The sequence below is a fragment of the Pantherophis guttatus genome, chromosome 8 (assembly GCF_059756535.1).
Source record: "Pantherophis guttatus breed Tessera chromosome 8, ASM5975653v1, whole genome shotgun sequence".
Classification (NCBI taxonomy): domain Eukaryota; kingdom Metazoa; phylum Chordata; class Lepidosauria; order Squamata; family Colubridae; genus Pantherophis; species Pantherophis guttatus.
The window spans coordinates 78525700-78549768 of NC_142070.1; the positions used below are offsets into that span (position 1 = coordinate 78525700).

The following is a 24069-nucleotide window of genomic DNA, read 5'->3' on the forward strand; positions in this document are numbered from 1 at the left end:
CTCCTCCTCTTCTTCTTCTTCTTCTTCTTCCCCCTCCTCCTCCTCCTCCTCCTCCTCCTCCTGGGTGAGCAGCGGGTTGGACTAGATGACCTCCAAGGTCCCTTCCAACCCTGTTGCTGTTATCCCTTCTATCGCTGATGATGTAACCAAGCTGGGTCACCAAACGTCTGCCAGGAAAGCACCAAGCTCACAAACCAGCCGGGGGGGACCCACCCCCTGCCCTGCCCTCCCCTCCCTGCCCAAGCGCTCCGGACCCTTTCTATTTTTAACCCCTCCCTCTCCCACCCACCCCCCTCCAAGCGAGCTCATGCCTTGCCCCTCCCCTAGCCTTTGGGCTCCTCCCCCAGGAGGGGAGGAAGGAAGGAAGGAAGGCAGAGGAGCCGGCAAGCCAGAGCAGGTAAGGCGGTGCGGGATTCCCCCCTTCCCGGCCCAGGCGATGTCCCGGGAGGGCGCTCGGTCCTTAAACGGGGTCTCTAACCTCAAAGGCTAGAGGGCGGAGGGCTCTAAGGCGACTTTCCCTTCGCCTCTATTTGCAACCAGCCGTCGAGACGGACTTCTGCCTTCCTCCTCCTCCTCCTCCTCCTTTGCAAGCGGCTTCACGCGAACCCCGGGGAGAATTGGGGTAAGGGTCGCTAGGCTTGGCTTTTTTAGCAAAGGTGGGGGGGGAAGGGGGGACCCACGGGTGCAAATCCTCCCCCTCTCTCCCGTCCCCTTAAAGTTGAGGCTGTGTCCGTCCCAGTTTGCAAGGAGCAGCCCCGGTGTCTCGTCTGGAAGGGAAGAGCGGAGAGAAAAAGAAAGTTAGAGAAAGTCAGAAAAGTGAAAGTGGGACTTCTACTAACTAGGAGAAATACCGGGGAGCAAGTTACGGTGCTGTCTTGGCCAGCTTGGAAAAGTTGGGCTGCTTCAAAGGGGCTTTTTGGGGTTGTTATTTGTTGTTATTTGTTGTTATGATTCTCGAGGAAGGTAGCTTTTCTTTTATGTGCACTGAGAGCGGATGCACCAAAGACAAATTCCTTGTGGGTCCAATCACACTTGGGCAATAAAGAATTCTGTTCTGTTCTGTTCTGTTCTGTTCTGTTCTGTTCTACTCTACTCTACTCTACTCTACTCTACTCTACTCTACTCTACTCTACTCTACTCTACTCTACTCTACTCTACTCTACTCTACTCTACTCTACTCCACTCCACTCCACTCCACTCCACTCCACTCCACTCCACTCCACTCCAATATTCTATTCTATTCTATTCTATTCTATTCTATTCTATTCTATTCTATTCTATTCTATTCTATTCTACTCTACTCTACTCTACTCTACTCTACTCTACTCTACTCTACTCTACTCTACTCTACTCTACTCCACTCCACTCCACTCCACTCCACTCCACTCCACTCCACTCCACTCCACTCCACTCCAATATTCTATTCTACTCTACTCTACTCTACTCTACTCTACTCTACTCTACTCTACTCTACTCTACTCTACTCTACTCTACTCTACTCTACTCTACTCTACTCTACTCTACTCTACTCCACTCCACTCCACTCCACTCCACTCCATTCCAATAGTCTATTCTATTCTATTCTATTCTATTCTAATTCTATTCTATTCTATTTATTTTATTTATTTATTTTTCATATTTGTATACCGCCCTACTCCCGAAGGACTCAGGGCGGTGAACAGCCATAATAAATACAAATACATATAGAAGTATTCTATTCTACTCCACTCCACTCCACTCCACTCCACTCCAATATTCTATTCTATTCTATTCTATTCTATTCTATTCTATTCTATTCTATTCTATTCTATTCTATTCCACTCCACTCCACTCCACTCCATTCCAATAGTCTATTCTATTCTATTCTATTCTATTCTATTCTATTCTATTCTATTCTACTCCACTCCACTCCACTCCACTCCACTCCACTCCACTCCATTCCAATATTCTATTCTATTCTATTCTATTCTATTCTATTCTATTCTATTCTATTCTATTCTATTCTATTCTATTCCATTCCATTCCATTCCACTCCACTCCACTCCACTCCACTCCACTCCACTCCATTCCAATATTCTATTCTATTCTATTCTATTCTATTCTATTCTATTCTATTCTATTCTATTCTATTCTATTCTATTCTATTCTATTCTATTCCACTCCACTCCACTCCACTCCACTCCACTCCACTCCACTCCACTCCATTCCAATAGTCTATTCTATTCTATTCTATTCTATTCTATTCTATTCTATTCTATTCTATTCTATTCTATTCTATTCCATTCCATTCCATTCCATTCCATTCCATTCCATTCCATTCCATTCTATTCTATTCTATTCTATTCTATTCTATTCTATTCTATTCTATTCTATTCCACTCCACTCCACTCCACTCCACTCCACTCCACTCCATTCCAATAGTCTATTCTATTCTATTCTATTCTATTCTATTCCATTCCATTCCATTCCATTCCATTCCATTCCATTCCATTCTATTCTATTCTATTCTATTCTATTCTATTCTATTCTATTCTACTCCACTCCACTCCACTCCACTCCATTCCAATAGTCTATTCTATTCTATTCTATTCTATTCTATTCTATTCTATTCTATTCTATTCCATTCCATTCCATTCCATTCCATTCCATTCCATTCCATTCTATTCTATTCTATTCTATTCTATTCTATTCTATTCCATTCCACTCCACTCCACTCCACTCCACTCTATTATTATTATTATTATTATTATTATTATTATTATTATTATTATTATTATTATTAAACCCTTCGGTTGGGTGTCCCTAAAGGCCTTCTTCTTGGAGTCTTCCTTGCCTTGAAGACGGAGAATGGACATTTCAGTTGGGAGAAGTTAATAAAGGCATAATAAACGCATTAATTTTTTCTCGCTTTGAGCTTTTTTTTTTTCTTTTTTTTTTTGCAAAGCGTTGAGGATTCTTTGCACGTGTGATTTAGCCCGCACCCTGAAAAAGTTTTCTCAAGACCTGCTTGAAGAGAAGAGAAGAGAAGAGAAGAGAAGAGAAGAGAAGAGAAGAGAAGAGAAGAGAAGAGAATAATGGAATGGAACGGAATGGAACGGAATGGAACGGAGTAGAAGAATAGAATAGAATAGAATAGAATAGAATAGAGTAGAGTAGAGTAGAGTAGAGTAGAGTAGAGTAGAGTAGAGTAGAGTAGAGTAGAGTAGAGTAGAATAGAATAGAAACAGAGTTGGAAGGGACCTTAGAGGTCTTCTAGTCCAGCCCCCTGCTTAGGCAGGAAACCCTACACCACTTCAGACAAATGGCTATCCAACATCTTCTGAAAAACTTCCAGTGTTGGAGCATTCATAACTTCTTGGGAAAGAGATGCAGTTGAGTTGTTTGAAGCTCGAAAAGTTTTTTTTTAATTTCATTTTCATTTCATATGATTGTATTTCTCAAAATCAGCTGTACCCAGACAACACACTGTCTACATTGAATTTTTTTATGTTTAATTTAAAAAAACAAACAACTTTTTGGTGGGGTTTTCTTTTCTTTTTTCTTTTTTGGAAATGGAGGAGAAACTTTTCCTTTCGTTTTTTGGGTAGAAAGGTCACCCTTTCGTAATCAATGAACATTTTATTTATTTATTTATTGGTTCGATTTATATGCCGTCCTTCTCTGGAGACTCAGGGCGGCTTACAATGCGTTAAGCAATAGCCGTCATACTTTTGTATATACCTGCTTAGTAGGGCTTTCGGTCCCCCTCCTAAGTGGTGTTCTATTTTATACAAAGTTCAGCTTATTGCCCCCCACAATCCGGGTCCTCATTTTACCTACCTCGAAAGGATGGAAGGCTGAGTCAACCTTGAGCCTGGTGAGATTCGAACTCGCAGTAATTGCAGGCAGCTGGTGCTACTTTAACAGCACTTAGTCAACTGTGCCACCAAGGCTCTTCGTGACATCGCAAACCACACTTTGAAAGAGACTTCAGTAGAGTTTTTATTGTGAGGTTCTTCCCTGGTACAGCTTTCCTGGGTTGATTTTTTTTTTTAAATGAATTTTAAAAAATAATAATAATGCATTTAAAAAAATGAATTTCTTAAAAAATAATTTAAAAAAAAGTTTTTTTTTATTAAACAGTTTTTAAAAGTTTTTAACCATTTTCTTCTTTGCAACATTTCCACGTCAGTATACATCCGCTTACATCTATATGTCTATAAACGTGCTTCCTTTCTCCTTTATACGTAGTTAACATATTTATAAAGTAATTCATAAACATACATTTTAAGTCATATATATTTGTACAGATTTACTACTATTTTCTAACTCCTAGATCTTCTTTCTTTGTTGTTTTCTTAGCTTTTGCACCTTTCCTCTAGGCCAGGGGTCTGCAACCTTAAACACTCAAAGAGCCATTTGGACCCGTTTCCCACAGAAAAGAAAACACCGGGAACCACAAAACTCTTCCCGTGCCTGACTATTTCTTGAGTGGCCACAAAACTAGCATACGTAGTTGAATTAAATGTTCTGTTTTCTTCTGAAACTTTTCTTCTCTTGGATTTATCCATGGTTGGCCTACCGGGGGTGAAAAGCTCAATAAATCACGTGCCGGCGGGTGTCGCACATTGGCGGATATTTTGAGTGACAGGGAGCCGCAGCAGAGGGGTAAAAGAGCCACATGTGGCTCCAGAGCTGCAGGTCGCTGACCCCTGCCCTAGCCATTTATATCATTCATTCCATACCAGATAATAGTCTGTTTCTCCTTTATCTTTCATTTTTTTGGTAAGTTTATCCATCTCTACGCACCCTAGCACTTTTCTTATCACATCTTTCCACTGATGGTATAATATTCTTCTTCTTCTTCCAGTTTTGCGCATACACTATTCTGGCAGCGGTTATAATATGTCATATTAAGCATTGTGTTTCCTTATCATAATTTCCCGTGAGAATGCCTAATAAGAACAATTCTGGTTTTAATTGCAAAAAAAAAATAAATAAAAAATTTAAATGCATTAATTATTTACAAAAATAATTAATTAATTAATTTATCCATTTTTTTAAAAAAAAAAATTAACTGTTCTAGCAACAAGTTCCTGAACGAAGAGGGCACACACCCACACCCCTGTGCAAAAGTTGTGCATTTGTGCGTGATGTTCCCTGTCCTGTCTAGGGATCTGTTGAGAAAAAAGATCCCTTTGACATCCAGTAATCTGACCCCTGCAATGGCCGGCATGAGAGAAAGAATTCCAGAAGGACGGTGTGATCCCAGGAATGGCTTCTTTCAAAACATTGCCGGAGATAAATCCTTGATCTGCTTTCTTTGAACTTATAACTACACGTAGTTCTTGAACTTACAGCGATTCATTTAGTGACCGTCGTTTAATGACCGTCACTTAATTTAGTTACGAAAGTGTGGTGCAGTGGCCTAGAGGTTGTGAGCTCTCGCCTCAGAATCTGCAATTAGATAGAGGCAGATATTTCTCTCTCTGGCCACGCTGAGAATATATCTGCCGAACAAAACTCTGCATTGGTGACAGGAAGGGCATCTGGCCAGTAAAACTCAGCTCCATTCAGTTGCCCAGATTCCACCCCGCAAGGGATTATGGTAGCAGTGGAATTCAGTTTTTTTTTATTACCAGTTCTGTGGGCGTGGCTGGGCGGGCATGGTGTGGCATGGTGGGCGTGGCTTAGTGGATGCGGCACGGGAAGGATACTGCAAAATCTCCATTCCCACACCACTCCATGGGAAGGATACTGCAAAATCTCCATTCCCACCCCACTGTAGGGGAAGGATACTGCAAAATCTCCATTTCTACCCCACTGCAGGGGAAAGATACTGCAAAATCTCCATTCCTACCCCACTCCTGGGGGAAGGATATTGCAAAATCCCCGTTCTCACCCCACTCCAGGGGAAGGATACTGCAAAATCTCCATTCCTACCCCACTCCTGGAGGAAGGATATTGCAAAATCCCTGTTCCCACCCCACTCCAGGGGAAGGATACTGCAAAATTTCCATTCCCACCCCACTCCAGGAGAAAAATACTGCAAAATCTCCATTCTCACCCCACTCCAGGGGAAGAATACTGCAAAATCTCCATTCCTACCCCACTCCAGGGGAAGGATATTGCAAAATCTCCATTCCCACTCCACTCTGGGGCCAGCCAGAGGTGGTATTTGCCGGTTCTCTGAACTACTCAAAATTTCTGCTGCCGGTTTGCCAGAACCTGTCAGAACCTGCTGAATTTTACCCCTGGATTATGGGGATTAACATAAATAGCATTGCATAAACAAAATGAAAAACTGAAGGAGGGCTGTTTAGTGTCATTATTGGCGCGATGCTTGGAACGGATAGGAGTAACTACATCAGCTGCTAATAATTTTTTGTTTCCGTTTTAGAATTTCAAGACTGGCCAACCGATTGAGTTGAGGTACCACCTTTCCCGTTTTTTTAAGAAATGGAACCTTTGTCATTCAGCGTGAAAAATCCAGAGGCCTCCAATGATGGTTCGGTTGATTTCCGCCTTCAGCTGATCGGTTCCTTGCCTGTCCATTCTTTAACCACGATGCCCATGCTTCCTTGGATCGTGGCCCAGATCCGACAGCTCAGCATTCAGCCGCCGAAGGAAGACCTTGATGCTAGCCGAATTCGGATCTACGTCTCACCCGCCAGGATACGGTGTGAAGCGGACTCGGGGAAAAATCAGCAGTGGGATCCTTTGATTTGTTCCAGCCTCTTTGAGTGTCGGCCTCAAGATGTCCACAAACTGATACACAACAGCCACGATCCTAGTTACTTCGCCTGCCTGATCAGAGACGGCGCCCCACATCAGCCGAGTATCTGCTACGTTTTCAAAGCCGACGATCAAACCAAGGTCAGTGAGTATTTTGGGGTTGGAGTAAAGCTAGAGGAGATGAGCGATGGAGCAGTGATGAAATCTGATTTTTTTTTTTACTACCGGTTCTATGGGCGTGGCTTGGTGGGCGTGGTGTGGCTTGGTGGGCATGGCTTGGTGGGCATGGCAGGGGAAGGATACTGCAAAATCTCCATTCCCACCCCACTCTGGGACCAGCCAGAGGTGGTATTTGCCGGTTCTCCAAACTACTCAAAATTTCTACTACCGGTTCTCCGAACTGCTCAAAATTTCCGCTACCGGTTCTCCCGAACCTGTCAGAACCTGCTGGATTTCACCCCTGCGATGGGATCTAGCAAACTAGGGCAACTTTTAAGACTTGTGGATTTCCAACTTCCAGAATTCCCCAGCCACTGATCTTAAACGTGCCCCTAACTTAGACGATGTGCCCCAAAAGACAAAGAAAAGTTAAGTCAGTCATTTTTGTAAGGTCTTCTCCATCTGTACAGGTAGTCCTCGACTTACAGAAGTTCATTTAGTGACGGTTCAAAGTAGCAACGAGACTGAAAAAAGTGACTTACGACTTCTTTTCATACTTACAACATTGTGGCATCCCCACTTTAACTAACATCTACCTTTACCCTGGTATAGGACTCTGTGTGTGTGTTTGTGTGGTGCAGGTATTTATGTATGTATTTCATCATCTTTTAACGACTGCACAATCCCTTGCGGGGTGGAGTTTGGGCAACTGAATGGAGCTGAGTGTTTACTGGCCAGATGCCTTTCCTATCGCCAATGAGGAGTTTTGTTCGGCAGATATACTGTATTCTCATTGTGCCCAGAGAGAGAGAAAGCTCTCAAGAACTGAGCTTCTTCAGCTCTTAGAAGCTGAAGAAGCTTCTTGGATGAGAATCGAAATGTCTTCAAAGAAAAACCAGAAAGTCCAGTTGCCTCTTTAAAAAAAAGCCCTTTTGGGACAATTATGACCAGGATGACTGAGAATCTCCATAGAATCTCCATTTGGTAAGTTGAACAATGCATCTAAAATTAGTAAATTAGTTAAATTAGTAACCTGATACAGGTTTTTTTAAAAAAAGTAACTTTCTCCTGTACCATACTGTAATTTGAGAGGTAACATCTGTTCCTGATTCGCGATCTGAACTGTGATAATTGCTCTACATCCTGAAGGCGTGTAACATGTAAACGTGTTAATGTATCACAGCTTTCCAAATTAATATTCGCAATTGAATGAAAGGCTTCCCGGTAGACATGAGTGCTATAATTCCTATAGAAAGGAAATGACTGATAAATTAATTTTAAATGGGCAATGACTTTTCTTGGTATGCTACTATTGACTACCAAAATTGGTATTTTAGTTCTTTTCAGAGTAGCAGGAGACAATTTTCTTTCGTGGAAATTTTAGGGTATTTTTGTTTGTGCTTTGCTTTTCACAATATCCCAAATATCAGAGTCCAGAGCTGTTATGGCCCGTCAGCGGCCTGTGCAGCTAGTAGATGATTCCGACAGCGAGGAGGCTGGTGTGGTGCTGCGCCAGCAGCCTGTGCAGCTGGCACTTGAGTCGGACAATGGGGAGGCTGGAGAAGATGTGGTGCCAGAGGCGGGGATTCAGCCAGGGCCTTCAGAACCTCCAGAAGCTCCCTTAGGTGAAGAGGAGGAAGAGGAGGAGCCTCTTCTCAATGCACGGGCATGCAGAGCTGCCAAAAGGCAGGAGTGGCTCCTCAAGAGGAGGTCTCCTTTAGAGTAAGGCTTGGGGCTATTTGGCCACTACCTTAGCCTATTTAAGGAAGGATGACGACTGAGGCAATTTGCAGAGAACAACTTCATTCACTCTCCTTCACGTCTTGATCTTAGTTCTCCTCAAATTGCTTCTGGGCTTTCTGCCAACCCTAGTAAGATTACGATTATTTATTCTTTGGATTCTTGTAGGCAACTCGGACTAACCCGAGCACAACCAAGCCCCCACCCAAACAGAACACACCCCCATCCAATCAGAGCACAGCCAAGCCCCCAACCAATCAGAACACACCTCCACCCAATCAGAACACAGCCAAGCTCCCACCCAAACAGTTCACACCCCCTCTGGCAGTTAAAAGGAAGAAACAGCTGCAATCACACATTGCTCCTAGAAGCATGAAGCCGAAAACAACAGCCTGAAGATGATGAATGAGACTTCGTCGAAACGTCGCCAAGACACTTCCAATTTTACGCGGGAGAAAACCCAAATAACCAAACACACACACACACACACACACACACACACACACACACATATGTCTTTTTCTTTTTCGTAGGCTTTTATGTGCATATTCTTTCTAGCCAGGTTTTACCTACGTAAACTAGGTTGTTCTGCAGCCCTGGTTCTGTGAAATCTCATTCACAAGCTTCTGGGCTTTTTTTTTTTTTTTCTGTTGACAAACTGCAACTCTGTGTTGCTCTCTGGGAGACTCAGATAGCTATTTCTGCCTTTTAAGGCGTCGTCAGTGAGCCACACCCACTTCTCAGATATTCCCCCTGTAAAGGTACAATGTGTCTTTTTCAATGTTGGTTGAAAATGTTGGTATTCGCATCTCAGGAATATCTGAGATGCGAATACATATATATATGTAAGTTTTCATGGGTATATATGTGTGTACAGTTAATATCTCGGGTTTCTTCCCGTGTAATTGTAAACATATCCTTAAAAGGGTAGTAGCGACGTTTCGACGAAATCACATTCGTCATCTTCTGGCTGAAGTTCTCAGTTTGGTGCTTATGGGCAAACTGTGTGAACGTAACTGACGTTTTTCTATGAAAAGAGGCAAAGGTGTATTCTGATTGGTCAACAGTGTTGTTGTATTCTGATTGGCTGATGACGTAACTGTATTTTGATTGGGTGGAAGTGCTGATGCTTGGTTGTGGGTTAATGGATAAGTTATGCTGGAAATGGTGGCAACACAGGCATTATGATGAATCTTTGATCTATGGTTTAGATTTTGTGTTAAGATTCGTCTGTCTATGAGAGCAGGTTTCCAAATAGTAGGCAGACGGGAGGTGTCATCACGTTTATTCATACAATATGGTCTTTTCTCTATTTCAATGGCCTCTCTGATTATTCTGCCATTGAGATGTTCTATTTTTGCAACTGTTTTTGTGTTATTAAAATTAATATTATGTCCTGTGGCATTTATGTGTTGTACTAATGATGATGTGTGTTCTTTCTTTTGTACTGAATTTTTATGTTCCTCGATGCGCACACTCATTCTTCTGTTGGTCTGTCGAATATATATTGAGGGGCAGGAAGCACATGGGATTTCGTATATGCCTTGATCTTCTAATTCTATTTTATATATATTCGCTCTAAGCGATGTTAGTTCTGGCTATTCTTTCTCAGAAGAAATAGTATTGTAAACCATCAGAACTGCATCAGAACTGCCCTTCTAACTGACTTCAAAACTGCCCACAGTTTTCTAACAGAAGAGCCCGATTTTCTGTCAAGAATCTCCTTTTATACTGTCAACTGTGACAGTTAGGGGAGGGAACATAAAAGCCCTGGAAATTCAAACCCATCAGCTGCCTTCTGATTGGCTCACCCACTTGTCCATTCCAAAAGCCATTAATAAGCACAGCAATTGAGAAATAACTTTTCTCTCACACAACATAGAATAATAGGGTTGGAAGGGAGTTTTTAAAGAAGAGACTGAACAGCCATTTCTCTGGAAAGATGCAGGGTCTCCTGTTTGAGCAGGGGGTTGGACTAGAAGACCTCCAAGGTCCCTTCCAACCCTGTTATTCTATGTTCTATCTGAACTGATCTGTTTTGCCGCTTTCTACACAGCTGGCAATAAGCAAAATGTTTCCTGTTATCCTTCTCTTTTTTCGTTCTCTTCACACGCTCAAATAGAGTTGCGGAGTTATATTTAATATTTTGGAGGATTTTAGACCCAGGAAAAACAGCCGCCCACGAGATTTCTGCAGACTGACAGCTCGAACGCTTCAAAAACTACACCTAATCCCCCAGGACTGTGGCGTGAACCTAAAATATGATCTGAGCTTCTCCTACGTCCTATTAATAGAGAAAGAGATTCCTTTTTAAACAAACAACCCACAACACAACACAGTCTTACGTACTGTGTCGTCGTCTTTCTGAAGCCCGTCGAGCGAAGTTTCGCTCTCTTTAAGGAGAGGCCTGTGAAGGAAAGAAAACAACCCGAATTCGGAACCATAAGATGGACCGTCTAGAATGATAAAATTCTAAAATAAAGTAAAATTTGTGGAAGTGGATTGAACACAACAAATCTCTGCAGGCTTCAGAAATTTAAAAAAAAAATATATGCATGCATGCATTCATTGCTTTGAGCTGTTTTGGTTGGTTTTTGATAGGCATCTCATTTCTTAGGTAACATCATCAGTGCTAGAATGGAGTGGGATTTGTGGGAGTGGGGGGGGAGAGGAGGAGGAAGAGGAAGACGGGGGTCCTTGGTGATGTCTGAGCTTGGATGTTTTCTGGCATACATCTTATTTCCCAGCTAGGTAATATCATCAGTGCTAGAATGGAGTGGGATTTGTGGAGAGGAGGAGGTGGAGGAGGAGGAGGAGGAGGAGGAGGAGGAGGAGGAGGAGGAGGAGGAGGAGGAAGACTGGGGTCCTTGGTGTTCTCTGAGCTTGGATGTTTTCTGGCAGACATCTCATTTCCCAGCTAGTAACAACATCAGTGCTAGAATGGAGTGGGATTTATGGAGAGGAGGAGGAGGAGGAGGAGGAGGAGGAGGAGGAGGAGGAGGAGGAGGAGGAGGAAGACTGGGGTCCTTGGTGCTCTCTGAGCTTGGATGTTTTTGGCAGGCATCTCATTTCCCAGCTAGTAACAACCTCAGTGCTAGAATGGAGTGGGATTTGTGGAGAGGAAGAGGAGGAGGAAGAGGAGGAGGAGGAAGAAAACTGGGATCCTTAGTGCTCTCTGAGCTTGGTTGTGTTCTGGCAGACATCTCATTTCCCAACTAGGTAACATCATCAGTGCTAGAATGGAGTGGGGTGCAGGACAACCACTTGTCAAAGTCAGTGTGGAAGCCAGATTCACTCAACCAACTGGGTTACTAACTGATCAACCTGAAGTGATTCCCTTAACAACCATTAAGCAAGAAAGGTGGTAAAATGGGCAAAACTCAGTTAACAACAGTAATGTTGGGCTCAATTGTGGTCGTAAGACAAGGACTACCCTTACCGTTGCCGAATTAGAGACCATTCTAAAAAATTCACCCATTTTCTTTCCCTGCAAAATTTCCCTCCGGTTTTCTATTGATCCGCCCTGCAAACCAGACTCTGCTCGGGGTTTTTTTTATTTTATTTTGTTTTTTTACCCAATCTTGCACAAGAGATGTTTCTGCAATCCACCACGAGTTGCATCCGAGGGTTTTTCTCCCGAAAAAGACAATTCCGTGGGCCGTTTGCTGCATCCACAGTTTGCAAGAATTTAAAACAGGAAATAGCAGGAATGGAGGGCATCAACGTGGCTGACCGAGTCCTGAACTTTTCAACAAATCGTTTTTAAAAAGCTGAATGCGTCGAAGCAAATCTTTACGATTGTTTTAAACAACAATCCACAACGATAGATGCTGTATATTTCGTATACTTTAGTAATCCAGGAGTATCTGCAAGAACAAGGAGCAGCTCAGCAAACTCTCTTCCTCTTCACCAAGTTTTATCTGTCAACATCCTGCCTCCCACATTCTTGTATTCCTTCTACTTATAGTAATTTCTCGTTGCAGCCACACAGTGGAGCTCTCTCATAGAGAAGAATTGGGCGATCCACTTTGCTCATATCGTTTCCCCCAAAATAAGACCTCCCCTAATAATAAGCCCAATCGGGCTTTTGAGCGCATGGCAATAAGGCCGAGTGCTTATTTCAGAGTTCAAAAAAATATAAGACAGGGTCTTATTTTCGGGGAAACACGGTACATACAGATGATAGATAAATAGTAAGATGGATAGATAGATGGATGGATAGGTAGATAGGTAGATAGATAGATAGATAGATAGATAGATAGATAGATAGATAGATAGATAGATAGATAGATAGATAGATATAAATAGAGACAGGATAGATAGATAGATAGATAGATAGATAGATAGATAGATAGATGATAGATAGATAGATAGATAGATAGATAGATAGATAGATAGATGATAGACAGACAGACAGATAGATGATATAGACATAGACAGATACCCTGTTTCCCCCAAAATAAGACATCCCCTGATAATAAGCCCAATTGGGCTTTTGAGCGCATGGCAATAAGGCCATAATGCTTATTTCAGGGTTCAATAAAATATAAGACAGGGTCTTATTTTTGGGGAAACCCGGTAGTATGTTGAATTACACCAGCAGTCAGCAACCTGTGGCTCTGGAGCCGTATGTGGCTCTTTCATCCTTCTGCTGCGGCTCCCTATCGCCGGTCGGCTCCACAATTGATAGGGCTTTCGGTTAGGACAGGTAGAGGAAAAAGGACGCCACACTAGGAGGAGACTCTATGATGGGGGAACCGGACTTCCGGTCGGCTCCAGAATTGAATGGGGGGCTTCTGGTTAGGACCTTTGTGGCTCTTTGAGTGTTTAAGGTTGCTGACCCCTGGTCTGGTTTGATGAAAAGAAGGATTAGGGGAGACATGATAGTAGTCTTCCGATATCTCAGGGGCTGCCACAAAGAAGAGGGAGTCAAGCTATTCTCCAAAGAGGGTAGGACAAGAAGCAATGGGTGGAAACTAATCAAGGAGAGAAGCAACTTAGAACTAAGGAGAAATTTCCTGACAGTTAGAACAATTAATCAGTGGAACAACTTGCCTCCAGGAGTTGTGAATGCTCCAATACTGGAAGTTTTTAAGAAGAGATTGGATAATCATTTGTTATCCTGCCTAAGCAGGGGGTTGAACTAGAAGACCTTCAATGTCCCTTCCAACTCTGTTATTCTATCTCAGTGATGGCTAACCTTTTTGCCATCACGTGCCAGGAAGGGGGGGGGCGGGGGAGGTTCACGTGCATGTGTGCCCACACCCATAATTCTGTGCCCCATCCCACGCATGTGCACGCGACCCCTGCTCCTGGCATGTGATGGCCCAGTAGACCCGTTTTTCTTTCTCACCTGGCTCCAGATCCTCTCTATGCATCTGGGGAGGGTGAAAACAGCCTTCCCCACCCCCTCAGAGGTCCTCCGGAAGCCCGAAAGGGCCCGTTTTCCAACTTTCGGTTAGACAGGAAGTGACTTTTTTGCTGTCCCCAGCCTCCAGAGTCTCCTAGAGAGGCTGAGAGCTGAGCCGGTGTGCCAGCTGACATGGTTCCATGTGCCAACTGTGGCACACGTGCCATAGGTTCACCATCGTGGTTCTATCTCTTCCTCTGCCAGTCCCCTTCTCCTTTGGCCTTCCATCTTTCCCAATATCAGGGTCTTCTCCAAGGGGTCCTCATTTGGCGGCCAAAGTCTTTGAGCTTCTGTATCTGTCCTTCCCAAGAACACCGGAAGATGTGATTGGATGACCTTGTTGTGATTTTTACTGTGGATGAAAAGTTGTATTTTCAAGTCAACACTGCTTGTATTTTCATTTGAAAATGTTCATAGGTCCCTTTGCACCGTCTGGTATCTTCTTCAAACTTGATTGAGATCAGGATTCCTTTGTTAGGCACCTCGTTTTCATCTTATACTTTTCAACTGGTTTTTTTTCCCCGTTTTCGTTTTTTTAAAACATTTTGCTTTGAATACATGCACAGAATTGGACTTTGAAAAGAACGCAGCCTTTATAGCTCTAGGTGAAGCAAGCAACGGGAAGTGGGCTGGGTATAGGATCGCCGGCAGAGGTTGGACACCTCAATTAAAAACGCAACGGAGGTCTACCATAGCTCTATTCATCATTTTTTTAATTCTCTGCTGATGTGAATTGCTTTCAGCTGTCTTCTGCCAACATAAACAGGGCCGAAGCTTGCAAGGGTTTCCAGTTGCAATCTATGTCTGAAGTATTTCTTTCAGTTCTCGCCAGGAGCCAGAAAGTTGTTTCATTGGCTTTTATAAAAATAGCTGCAAGCATGTGGGACACTGTGTCGGTGGTGTATATTTAAAAATATTGGTTATAGCAGTGATAGCTAACCTTTTTGCCATCGCTTGTCAGGAGGGGGGGTGGGAGAGGTTCACGCGTGCGTGTGCCCACACCCATAATTCTATGTGCCCTGCCCTGCGCATGCGCGTGCAATCCCCTCTCCTCCACGCCGCTCCTGGCACGCGATGGCCCGGTAGGCCCGTTTTCCTTTCTCACTTGGTTCCAGATCCTCTCTATGCATCTGGGGAGGGCAAAAACAGCCTTCCCCACCCCCTCAGAGGCCCTCTGGAGCAGTGGTGGGTTTCAAAACTTTTTACTACCGACTCTGTGGGCATGGCTTGGTGGGTGTGGCATGGCTTGGTGGGAGTGGCTTGGTGGGAGTGGCAGGGGAAGGATACTGTAAAATCTCCATTCCCACCCCACTCCAGGGGAAGGATACTGTAAAATCTCCATTCCGTTCCTAATCCAGGGGAACGTTACTGCAAAATTCCCATTTCCTCCCGATCAGCTGGGACTTGGGAGGCAGAGAATAGATGGGGGCGGGGCCAGTCAGAATTTTTACTACTGGTTCTCTGAACTACTCAAAATTTCCGCTACTGGTTCTCCAGAACTGGTCAGAACCTGCTGAAACTCACCTCTGCTCTGGAGGCCTGAAACGGCCCATTTCCCAACACCTGGTTGGACAGGAAGTGATGTTTTTTGCTGTCCCCAGCCTCCGGAGCCCTTCTAGGAGTCTCTAGTTTGCGATAGGTTTGCCATCACGGGGTTATAGCTTTGGAGTTAATGCATTGCGATTCTCATATGGTTGCAAGACTTTGTAAATTTAGCGTACTGGCGATCCACTGTGTGTCAGCAAAAGGAGGAGTTGACATTGTGTAGGGTCAGAAAATAGGTGGGATTTCCCTCTCCCGTCCTAGCTCTCCCCTAAGATGGGAGAGCACCCCAAAATATCTAGGCCTGTAGGCCGGTACTAATATTTGCACAAGAATTGGTGTTGCTGAAGGAAGAATGCATTGCAAAACCAAGTGTAGAGGTAGTCCTTGATTTATGAGCATCCTTCAGACCAGAATTTATGTCGCTAAGCAAGGCAGTTAAATGAGTTGCAATTGATTTTATGGCCATCTTTTTGGACACCCTTGTTCAATGAAGCTGTTAAGTGGATCACGAGGTCATTAAATGAATCAAGTGTCAGCACTTCAAGCTGCATTTACTCTAGTGCTGACATAAGAAGGAGAGGCGGAGGCATCTGGAAAGGGACGTTTGACTTTTCACCTACTTATTTTCCCTGGAGATAATATCCCCTAGGAGATGGGATGGGAGGGGGAAAATTCCTTTGAGCTGGAGCAGTAGATTAGGGGTAGAATGACTTGGAAGATGGCCAATGAGTGCAAGGGAGTGGGGAACGGAAAGGGAGGGTTTTGTGTCTGGAAGTCAGTGTTGGTTTCTATGGAGTCGGATTAGAATGTCGTGCTTAATAAATAGGAGTTTTTCTTCAAAGACTTTGTTTGAAATGCAATTTATTTGAGACGACCTCGAAACCTGACATCAGGCTTCCTCAATGGCCTTAGCTGGTCAGAGGCTGGCAGCGAAGGTCACAAATGGCACACGTGACTCGAGAATGCTTACGACCATGGTGGCCTGCTGCCGGTTTAACAACTGGTTCGGTGAGTGCGCGCTTCGCCTAAGGCATTTGCACGCAGCGTTGAAAATGGAGCATTTAAAAGCTCAGCTGCTTACCTTCCAAGTCAGCAACGGTTAGTAGAACAGCGGGGGAGGGGGAATCAGCTGCGCCGCGCGATTGAGGAGCTACAAAGCAGGAAATAAAGGACAGGATAGAGCAGGGGCAGGTGGGCGGGGCCAACTGATTATCGGCGCTACCGATTCATCCGAACCGGTCTGAACCGGCTGAATACCACCTCTGGCTTACAACCGTCGTTAATTCATGCCAGTTTCCAAGTGCCAACTTCTGATCACATGACCATGAGGATGCTGCCCCAGTCGTAACTGCGAGGACTGGTCGTTTAGGAACCACCCTTCAAATTATAGGTACATCGCTTGAATCTATTCATCTTGTCCCACTCTTTCTCTGAATTAACAAGCATGCGATAAACTGTATTTTTTTTTTTATTTTCACATTCGTGTATTTTTTTCATAATCCTTTTCTGGAATATGTCCCCAGATTTTGCTCCTTGCCACTTCTTATATCCTTTCAATGATAATTCTTGTAACTCACTTTTCAGGAACATTATTTAATTTGTCATTCTTTCTGCAATCACGCTTATCGCCTTTCCCTTGCTATCAAAATACAATAACGGCCTTCCTCTAATCACTGGATACAGATGCGGTCATCAACACGCATGTTAAATGAGTCACGTTGCCTCTCCATCAGTAAACAAAGGCTGTATTTTAACACTTGTTCAATTGCACCATCAACCTCCGCATTCTTACCGTATTACGGCATTCTCGCTGCTTTTATAACTCTCTTTTCATCAAGTTTTTTTTCCCCTTGGATACTTAACAGGCCTCTAGCATTGATAAAGAAGGATATTTGTAGCTCAAGGTTGAAATAAGAGAACCTCGGTGCTCTCTGGGCTTGGTGGTTTTCTTTACTTTTCATTACCCAAAGTAGATAATATCAGCGCACTGAGGTTGTTACCTTGTTGGGTAATGAAACGTTTGCAAGAAAACAGCCAAGCCCAGAGAGGAGGAAGGATCCCTCATGGATAGCACTATTTCCCATTTTTCTGCTTAACGTATCACCACAAACATTTCCCCTCTAATAGACAAGTCGTCTTATCTGTTAGACAACTGTTTAGTCTGTCTAAATAGTTCATTTAGTGACCAAAGTTACAACGGCACTGAAAAATAAATAAGTTAGGACCGTTTTTCACACTTACGACCGTTGCAGCGTCCCCATGGTCATATCATCCAAATTACAAATTCTGTAAGTTGAGGACGTTCAATTCTGTGGGGGGAAGTAAGCAGTGGGGCCCAGTAGTCTTCAATATCTTCATCAACTACTTAAATGAGGGAATAGAAGGGGAACGTACCAAATTTGTGGATGATATTAAACTGGCAGGAATAGCCAACACCCTAGATCCGTGATGGCGAACTTATGGCATGCGTGCCACAGGTGGCATGTGGAGTCGTATCAGTGGGCATGCGAGCTCAGCTCCGCCAGCTGATTTTCGGGCCTTCCGGGCCCACCGGAAGTTGGCAAATGGGCCTTTTCCAGCCTCTAGAGGGCCTCCGGGTGTGTGTGTGGTGAGGAAGGCTGTTTTCACCCTCCCCAGGCTCCTAGAAAGTCTCTGGAGCCCGGGGAGGGCAAAAAACAGGCCTACCGGGCCCACCATGCCATCATGTGCCAAAAGCGGGGGGAGCCTGGGGGGATCGCGCGCACATGCGCAGGGGGCATTGAAAAGGTTAGCCATCACTGCCCTAGATAATAGGCTTAAGATCCAGATGGATTTTAACAGATTTGAACCCTGGGCCCTATCTAACAAATGAATGAAATTCAGTGTAGAGAAAAGTAAAGTCTTACCCTTAGGCAAGAAAAAAACAAAGTACCCATACAGACTTGGTTAAACCAGGGTTAATAGCAGGAACTGTGAGAGGGATCTTGGAATCTTAGTGGACAAGTGATTAAATATGAGCCAGCTGTGTGTGCAGCGGTGTTATGGAATGAAAGACTGAAAAACAGTCCTGGGTCAGCCAGAGACAGTTTATTGCGCAGGTTCAGAGCCAGATTTGTTCCTGAAATTCTGAACCCCGGAAAGCTCTTTATACAACTGCTTATATATGTTTCCAAGACAAAGGGTTGGGTGAGCACATGCATTTTTCCATATATGGTTAACATATACTTGTTATATGATAATTGACACTTCCTAATTACTAAACCATTATTTTCTAGTTTATAAGATTATCTTTAGCTAGACAACCTTCCTTAGTTCTGTAATTACTAATATGGGAGATTTATTGCTGTCCTTAGGTAATAAGTAACTCTTTGTAACATACATGTCCTTGTGTCTTTGACAGTGAGGCCCCTCAAATGTTTTCCATATGGCTGTCCTTCCGTGGCAGCTAGGCTTCATCAGGAGATATATTACCAATAATGGGATTTAGCTGAATTTTAATCTAATCTCTAAACAAGCACATTTCTCCCTTATAATAATGTGAAAAGAGAGGGTCCTTTAGTGTTCATGTAACTGACCCTGTATGATTCCTATTTTATTCACATTAGCGGCAGCCAAAAAAGCCAATGCAATCCTAAATTGCATTAACAGAGGGATACAATCAAGATTAAGTGAGGTGCTAATACCCCTCTATAAAGCTTTAGTAAGGCCACATCTAGAGTACTGCATCCAGATTTGGTCACCATACTATAAAAAAGATGTTGAGACTCTAGAAAGAGTGCAGAGAAGATCAACCAAGATGATTAGGGGATTGGAGGCTAAAACATACGATGAACGGTTGCAGGAACTGGGCATGGCTAGTCTAGTGAAGAGAAGGACCAGGGGAGACAGGATAGCAGTCTTCCAATATTTGAGGGGCTGCCCCAGAGAGGAAGGGGTGAAACTATTTTACAAAGCACCTGAAGGCCAGAGAAGGAATAATGGATGGAAACTGACCAAGGAGAGATTCAACCTGGAAATAAGGAGAAATTTTCCAACAGTGAGAACAATCAACCCATGGAACAGAAGTTGCCTTCAGAAGTTGTGGGAGCTTCATCACCGGAGGCTTTCAAGAAGAGACTGGACTGCCATCTGTCAGAAATGGTGTAGGGTCTCCTGCTTGGGTTGGGGGTTGGACTAGATGACCTACAAGATCCCTTCCAACTCTGTTAATCTGTATCTGTGTATTCACCAACAATTTAATCAGCCTTCATCATCAACGATCAAATGAATTCTGATTTCAGTGCTTTCTGGAGCTGTTTTCTCTGTAGCTTTCCCACCGATCACCCTGTTCCTATCGCTTTATATACTGTAAAGTTTTGATCCCATCTAATAAACTAATTGCTTTTCCTTCCTTTATAGATATTGGAGTAGATTTTTGCATCTGAATAGCTTTATTCCATGACATCATGCAAGCTAAAATTAATCTGCATTGGATGTTTTTTTTTTTTTTTTTGCTGACCGAAGCATAACAGAGTTGAGAGCATGATGCTATTTCCATTTCTGAAGGAAATTAAACTGACTTGATTGATGGACTCATGAAACATGAGTGGGGTTTAGTTATGAAATAGGACACATGAGCTTCCTGGGGGGGAAGGGAGGTTGTATGTTACCACTCTCATTTTCTGTACAAATATTGTCTATGGCAGCGATGGCTAATCTTTTTGCCGTCGTGTGCCAAAAGCGTGGGGAGTATGGGAGGGGTCGTGCATGCGTGTGCCCCTACCCATAATTTAATGCACCCTGCGCATGTGTGCGCACTCCCCCCGCTTTTGTCACGCGATGGCCAGGTAGGCCCGGTAGGCCCGTTTTTCGCCCTCCCCAGGCTCCAGAGGCTTTCTTAGAGCCTGGGGAGGGCAAAAACAGCCTTCCACAACTCCCCGGAGGCCGTTTCTTCTGTTGTGCGTGCTTATCTCTGCGACGCTGGCGTGGATCCAGCCAAGACTCATTACCCTCATCACTGTCCATCTGTGGCTGCGTGGACATGCTTGGCCCCGGCCCTATCTCTTGCCCTTTGGCGGACACCGAAGGCATTGCCAGAGAGGAGGGTCCTAGAGAGGGAGGCCTTGCCAACTCCTCTCCTTCACTCTCGGAGTCCTCTCCTGCCGATGACCCAGGCTCAGGTAACGGAGCCACAAACATCCTACCATATAGCAATTCAGTCTGGATTGGAAGCCTTACTGCTTCAGACAGGAAGGCGGTGCAGAGAGTGGTGAGGATGGCAGAAAAAATTATTGGCAGTTCATTCCCTTCTGTCCAGGATATGACATATAAGCTTTGGTCCAACTTTTACAGCAAGACATTGCAACTGAGAAAACCATGGCCTTGACTATACGTACTTTTGTTGGCAGGGTGATGTCTCTACTTTTTAGTATGCTGTCTAGGTTTGCCATAACTTTCCTCCCCAGGAGCAAGCGTCTTTTAATTTCTTGGCTGCAGTCCCCATCTGCGGTGATCTTTCCTGGAGCCCAGAAAAAATAAAATCTGTCACTACCTCCATTTCTTCCCCATCTATTTGCCAGGAATTGAGAAGGCCGGGAGCCATGATCTTCATTTTCTTAATGTTGAGTTTCAAGCCAACTTTTGCACTCTCCTTCCTTCACCGTCATCAGAAGGCTCTTTAGTTCCTCTTCACTTTCTGCCATTAGAGTGGCATCATCTGCAAATCTGAGGTTGTTGATATTTCTTCCGGCTATAAGGTTATTTTATCTCAATCCAAAGAAGGAAGAGAAGTGGAGAAAGCATTTCAGAAAAGAGCCTTCTCAGTTCTCCAGAAAGTCAAGTTTAACGGAGGGGAGACGTGCTTTCAGTCTTGCAAGACTTTTAGGCAATGCAGACAGGAAACCAAAAAGATGAGTACTACCAACCCAACTACTATTGGTAGGGTTGCAGTCGCCGAATTTTGCAAGCTTTCGGATGGAATGGTGGGCCTCTGTAGAAAATGGATTGCAGACTCTATTTTTTATTTGTTTATTTATTTTGTCGAGTACATATTAGATAATATATATAAGAATAAGCATGAATTGAATACATAATCATTATCATAAGTTTATTTGTCAAGCATATATAAGATAACAGGTAAAAATATAAACATAATTTGAATACATGAAAAGAGTAAGTAAAAAAGAATATTAGGACAGGGACAGTAGGCACGCTCGTGCACTGATGCACGCCCCTTACCGACCTCTTAGGAATGGGGTGAGGTCAACAGTAGACAGTCTAAGGTTAAAGTTTTGGGGGTTTGGGGAAGAAACTACAGAGTCAGGCAGTGCATTCCAGGCATTGACCACTCTGTTACTGAAGTCATATTTTCTGCAATCGAGTTTGGAGCGGTTTACCTTGAGTTTGTGTCTATTGTGTGCTCGTGTATTGTTGTGGTTGAAGCTGAAGTAGTCATTGACATGTAGGACGTTGTGGCAGATAATTTTATGTACTATGCTTAGGTCAGACCGAAGGCGGCGTAGTTCTAAGTTTTCTAAGCCCAGAATTTCAAGTCTGGTGGCATAAGAGATTTTATTGCGGTTAGATGAATGGAGGACTCTTCTCATAAAATATCTCTGGACGCGTTCAATTGTATTAATGTCCGTTATACAGTGCGGGTTCCAGACAGACGAGCTATATTCGAGAATTAATTAATAATTCCTTAATTAATAATTAGTGAATTCATTCAAAAATAGTTTTGAACGAATCTGTGTTGCCAGATTCTGTGACTACATCCTCAGGGAGTGGGGACGTTAACATCTAAGCTAGCAAGACCTTGAGTTCAAGTCCAGCTTTAGCCATGAAAGCCAGCTGGGGGAGTTTGGACAAGTCACTCTTTTTCAGGCCAACCCAACACAGGATTGTTGTTGTTGTGGGGGGAAAAAATAAGAGGAGGTAGTTGTGTTGGCTATGTTCGCCACTTTGAGTTATTTGTAAAAAAAAAATAACAAAAGCAGGAGACAAAATTCTTTCACAGGGAATCAAGTCATCACATTCAGACGCCAATATATGTCAGTTGTCCCCCCCTAAAGCCAAAGCAAATGTTGGGGAATAAGAGTAGGAAGGAAGCAGGGGTGAAATGCTCCAGGTTCGGACCGGCTCGGGTGAGAAGGTAGCAATGGCGGCAGGCAGTTCGGAGAACCGGTAGCAAAAATCCCTGCTCCCGCCCCCATTTCCAGCTGAGCCCCGCGATCATCAGAGCCTTTTTTTTCTTTTAAATGGCTCTGACCAGCCAAGCTCTGACATCCCAGCTAAATTGCCCGCTAATCAGGCAACTCAGCTTGGATCGCCAGAGTCATGTAAAAGAAAAAAAGTTTCTTTCCCCCCTCCCCCCGTCAAGCCTCCAGCTTGCTTACCTTAGCTGCTGGTCGCAACGCGCTTGCTGTAATACCTGCAATCCATTGCATCAGCAAGCAACTGAATCTCCCTGCCTGCAATCATCGGTGAGCAGCTCTATCTGCAACTTTAAGACTTGTGGACTTCAACTCCCAGCAAAGCTGGCTGAGGAATTCTGGGAGTTGAAGTCCACAAGTCTTAAAGTTGCCAAGGTTGGAGACCCCTGTTCTATTGGGTAAGTTTTTTTCCCCTTTGGGAGCTTTAAAAAAAATAGTTAATTGGGTTTTTTTTTTTAGTTGTTCTTTTTTTAGACCTAACCATTTAAAGTTTAGGAAGTTTTAAATTTAGCTGCTTTTATATAAAAATAAAAATACATTAAAATAAAATAATATTTGTGCAGCTTTCTGAGATTTAGTGTGTTTCTCTAGGGTTTCACTCTAACTACACAAACACACAAAATCTCACAAAGCTGTATGTGGAATTTTGTGTGTGTAAAGTGTGAAAGTTGGTTTTTTGGGCTTTTTGTGGCTTGGGAGGTTCCTGCTTGTTGCAGGGGCCATTTTGGGTCTAGCACAGCTGCTTTTACATTGTGGGTGAGCCAGTTGTGTTGTGTTGTGTTGTGTTGTGTTGTGTGTGCGTAAAGTGTGAAAATTGTTTTTTTGGGGGGGCTTTTTGTGGCTGTGTGAGGTTATTTTTGCAAGCACTGATCTACTCATGTATTTTTGCAGGGACTGATCTACTCATGTATTTTTGCAGGCACTGATCTACTCATGTATTTTTTGCAAGCACTGGGCTATCCATTTATTTTTGCAGGCACTGATCTACCATTTGTTTTCTTTTACCACTGATCAGCTGTAGGGCAGTCCTTTGAAGCCCCGCGGCAAGAGTTTAAACAGTTTTTTTCCCTCTAGTCATCAGCTGGGACTCAGGAGGCAGCAATAGATTGGGGGTAGGACCACATAAAAGGTAAGAATAACGTGGGGGGTGGGAGGGGCACGAGGGACGCGGGGGACAGAGGGGCAGAACTGATTCGGTGACATCATATCGTCGCCGCTACCGGCTTGGGAGAACCGGGCCAAACCGGGAGGAACCCATCACTGCTGCTCAGGCAGGAAACCCTATACCAGTGATGGCTAACCTTTTTGCTGTTGTATGCCAAAAGCTGGGGG

At 43.8% G+C, this 24069-nt stretch overlaps 1 protein-coding gene across 5 annotated transcripts in view; it reads left to right on the forward strand.

Moving 5' to 3' along the window:
• The first annotated feature begins 330 nt into the window (after window positions 1-330).
• Window positions 331-24069, forward strand: part of TBC1D1 (TBC1 domain family member 1) — a 97741-nt gene continuing 74002 nt past the window's right edge. The window contains exons 1-2 of one of the 5 annotated variants that reach the window (XM_087875420.1): window positions 331-397; window positions 6380-6855. In XM_087875420.1, coding sequence (XP_087731546.1) covers window positions 6439-6855 — 417 coding nt within the window. In that variant the 5' untranslated portion in view covers window positions 331-397; window positions 6380-6438. Of the gene's footprint in view, window positions 623-2944; window positions 3987-6379; window positions 6856-24069 lie in introns of those variants that run through there. The other 4 variants (XM_060690809.2, XM_087875421.1, XM_087875418.1 and 1 more) reach the window with 4 other exon arrangements.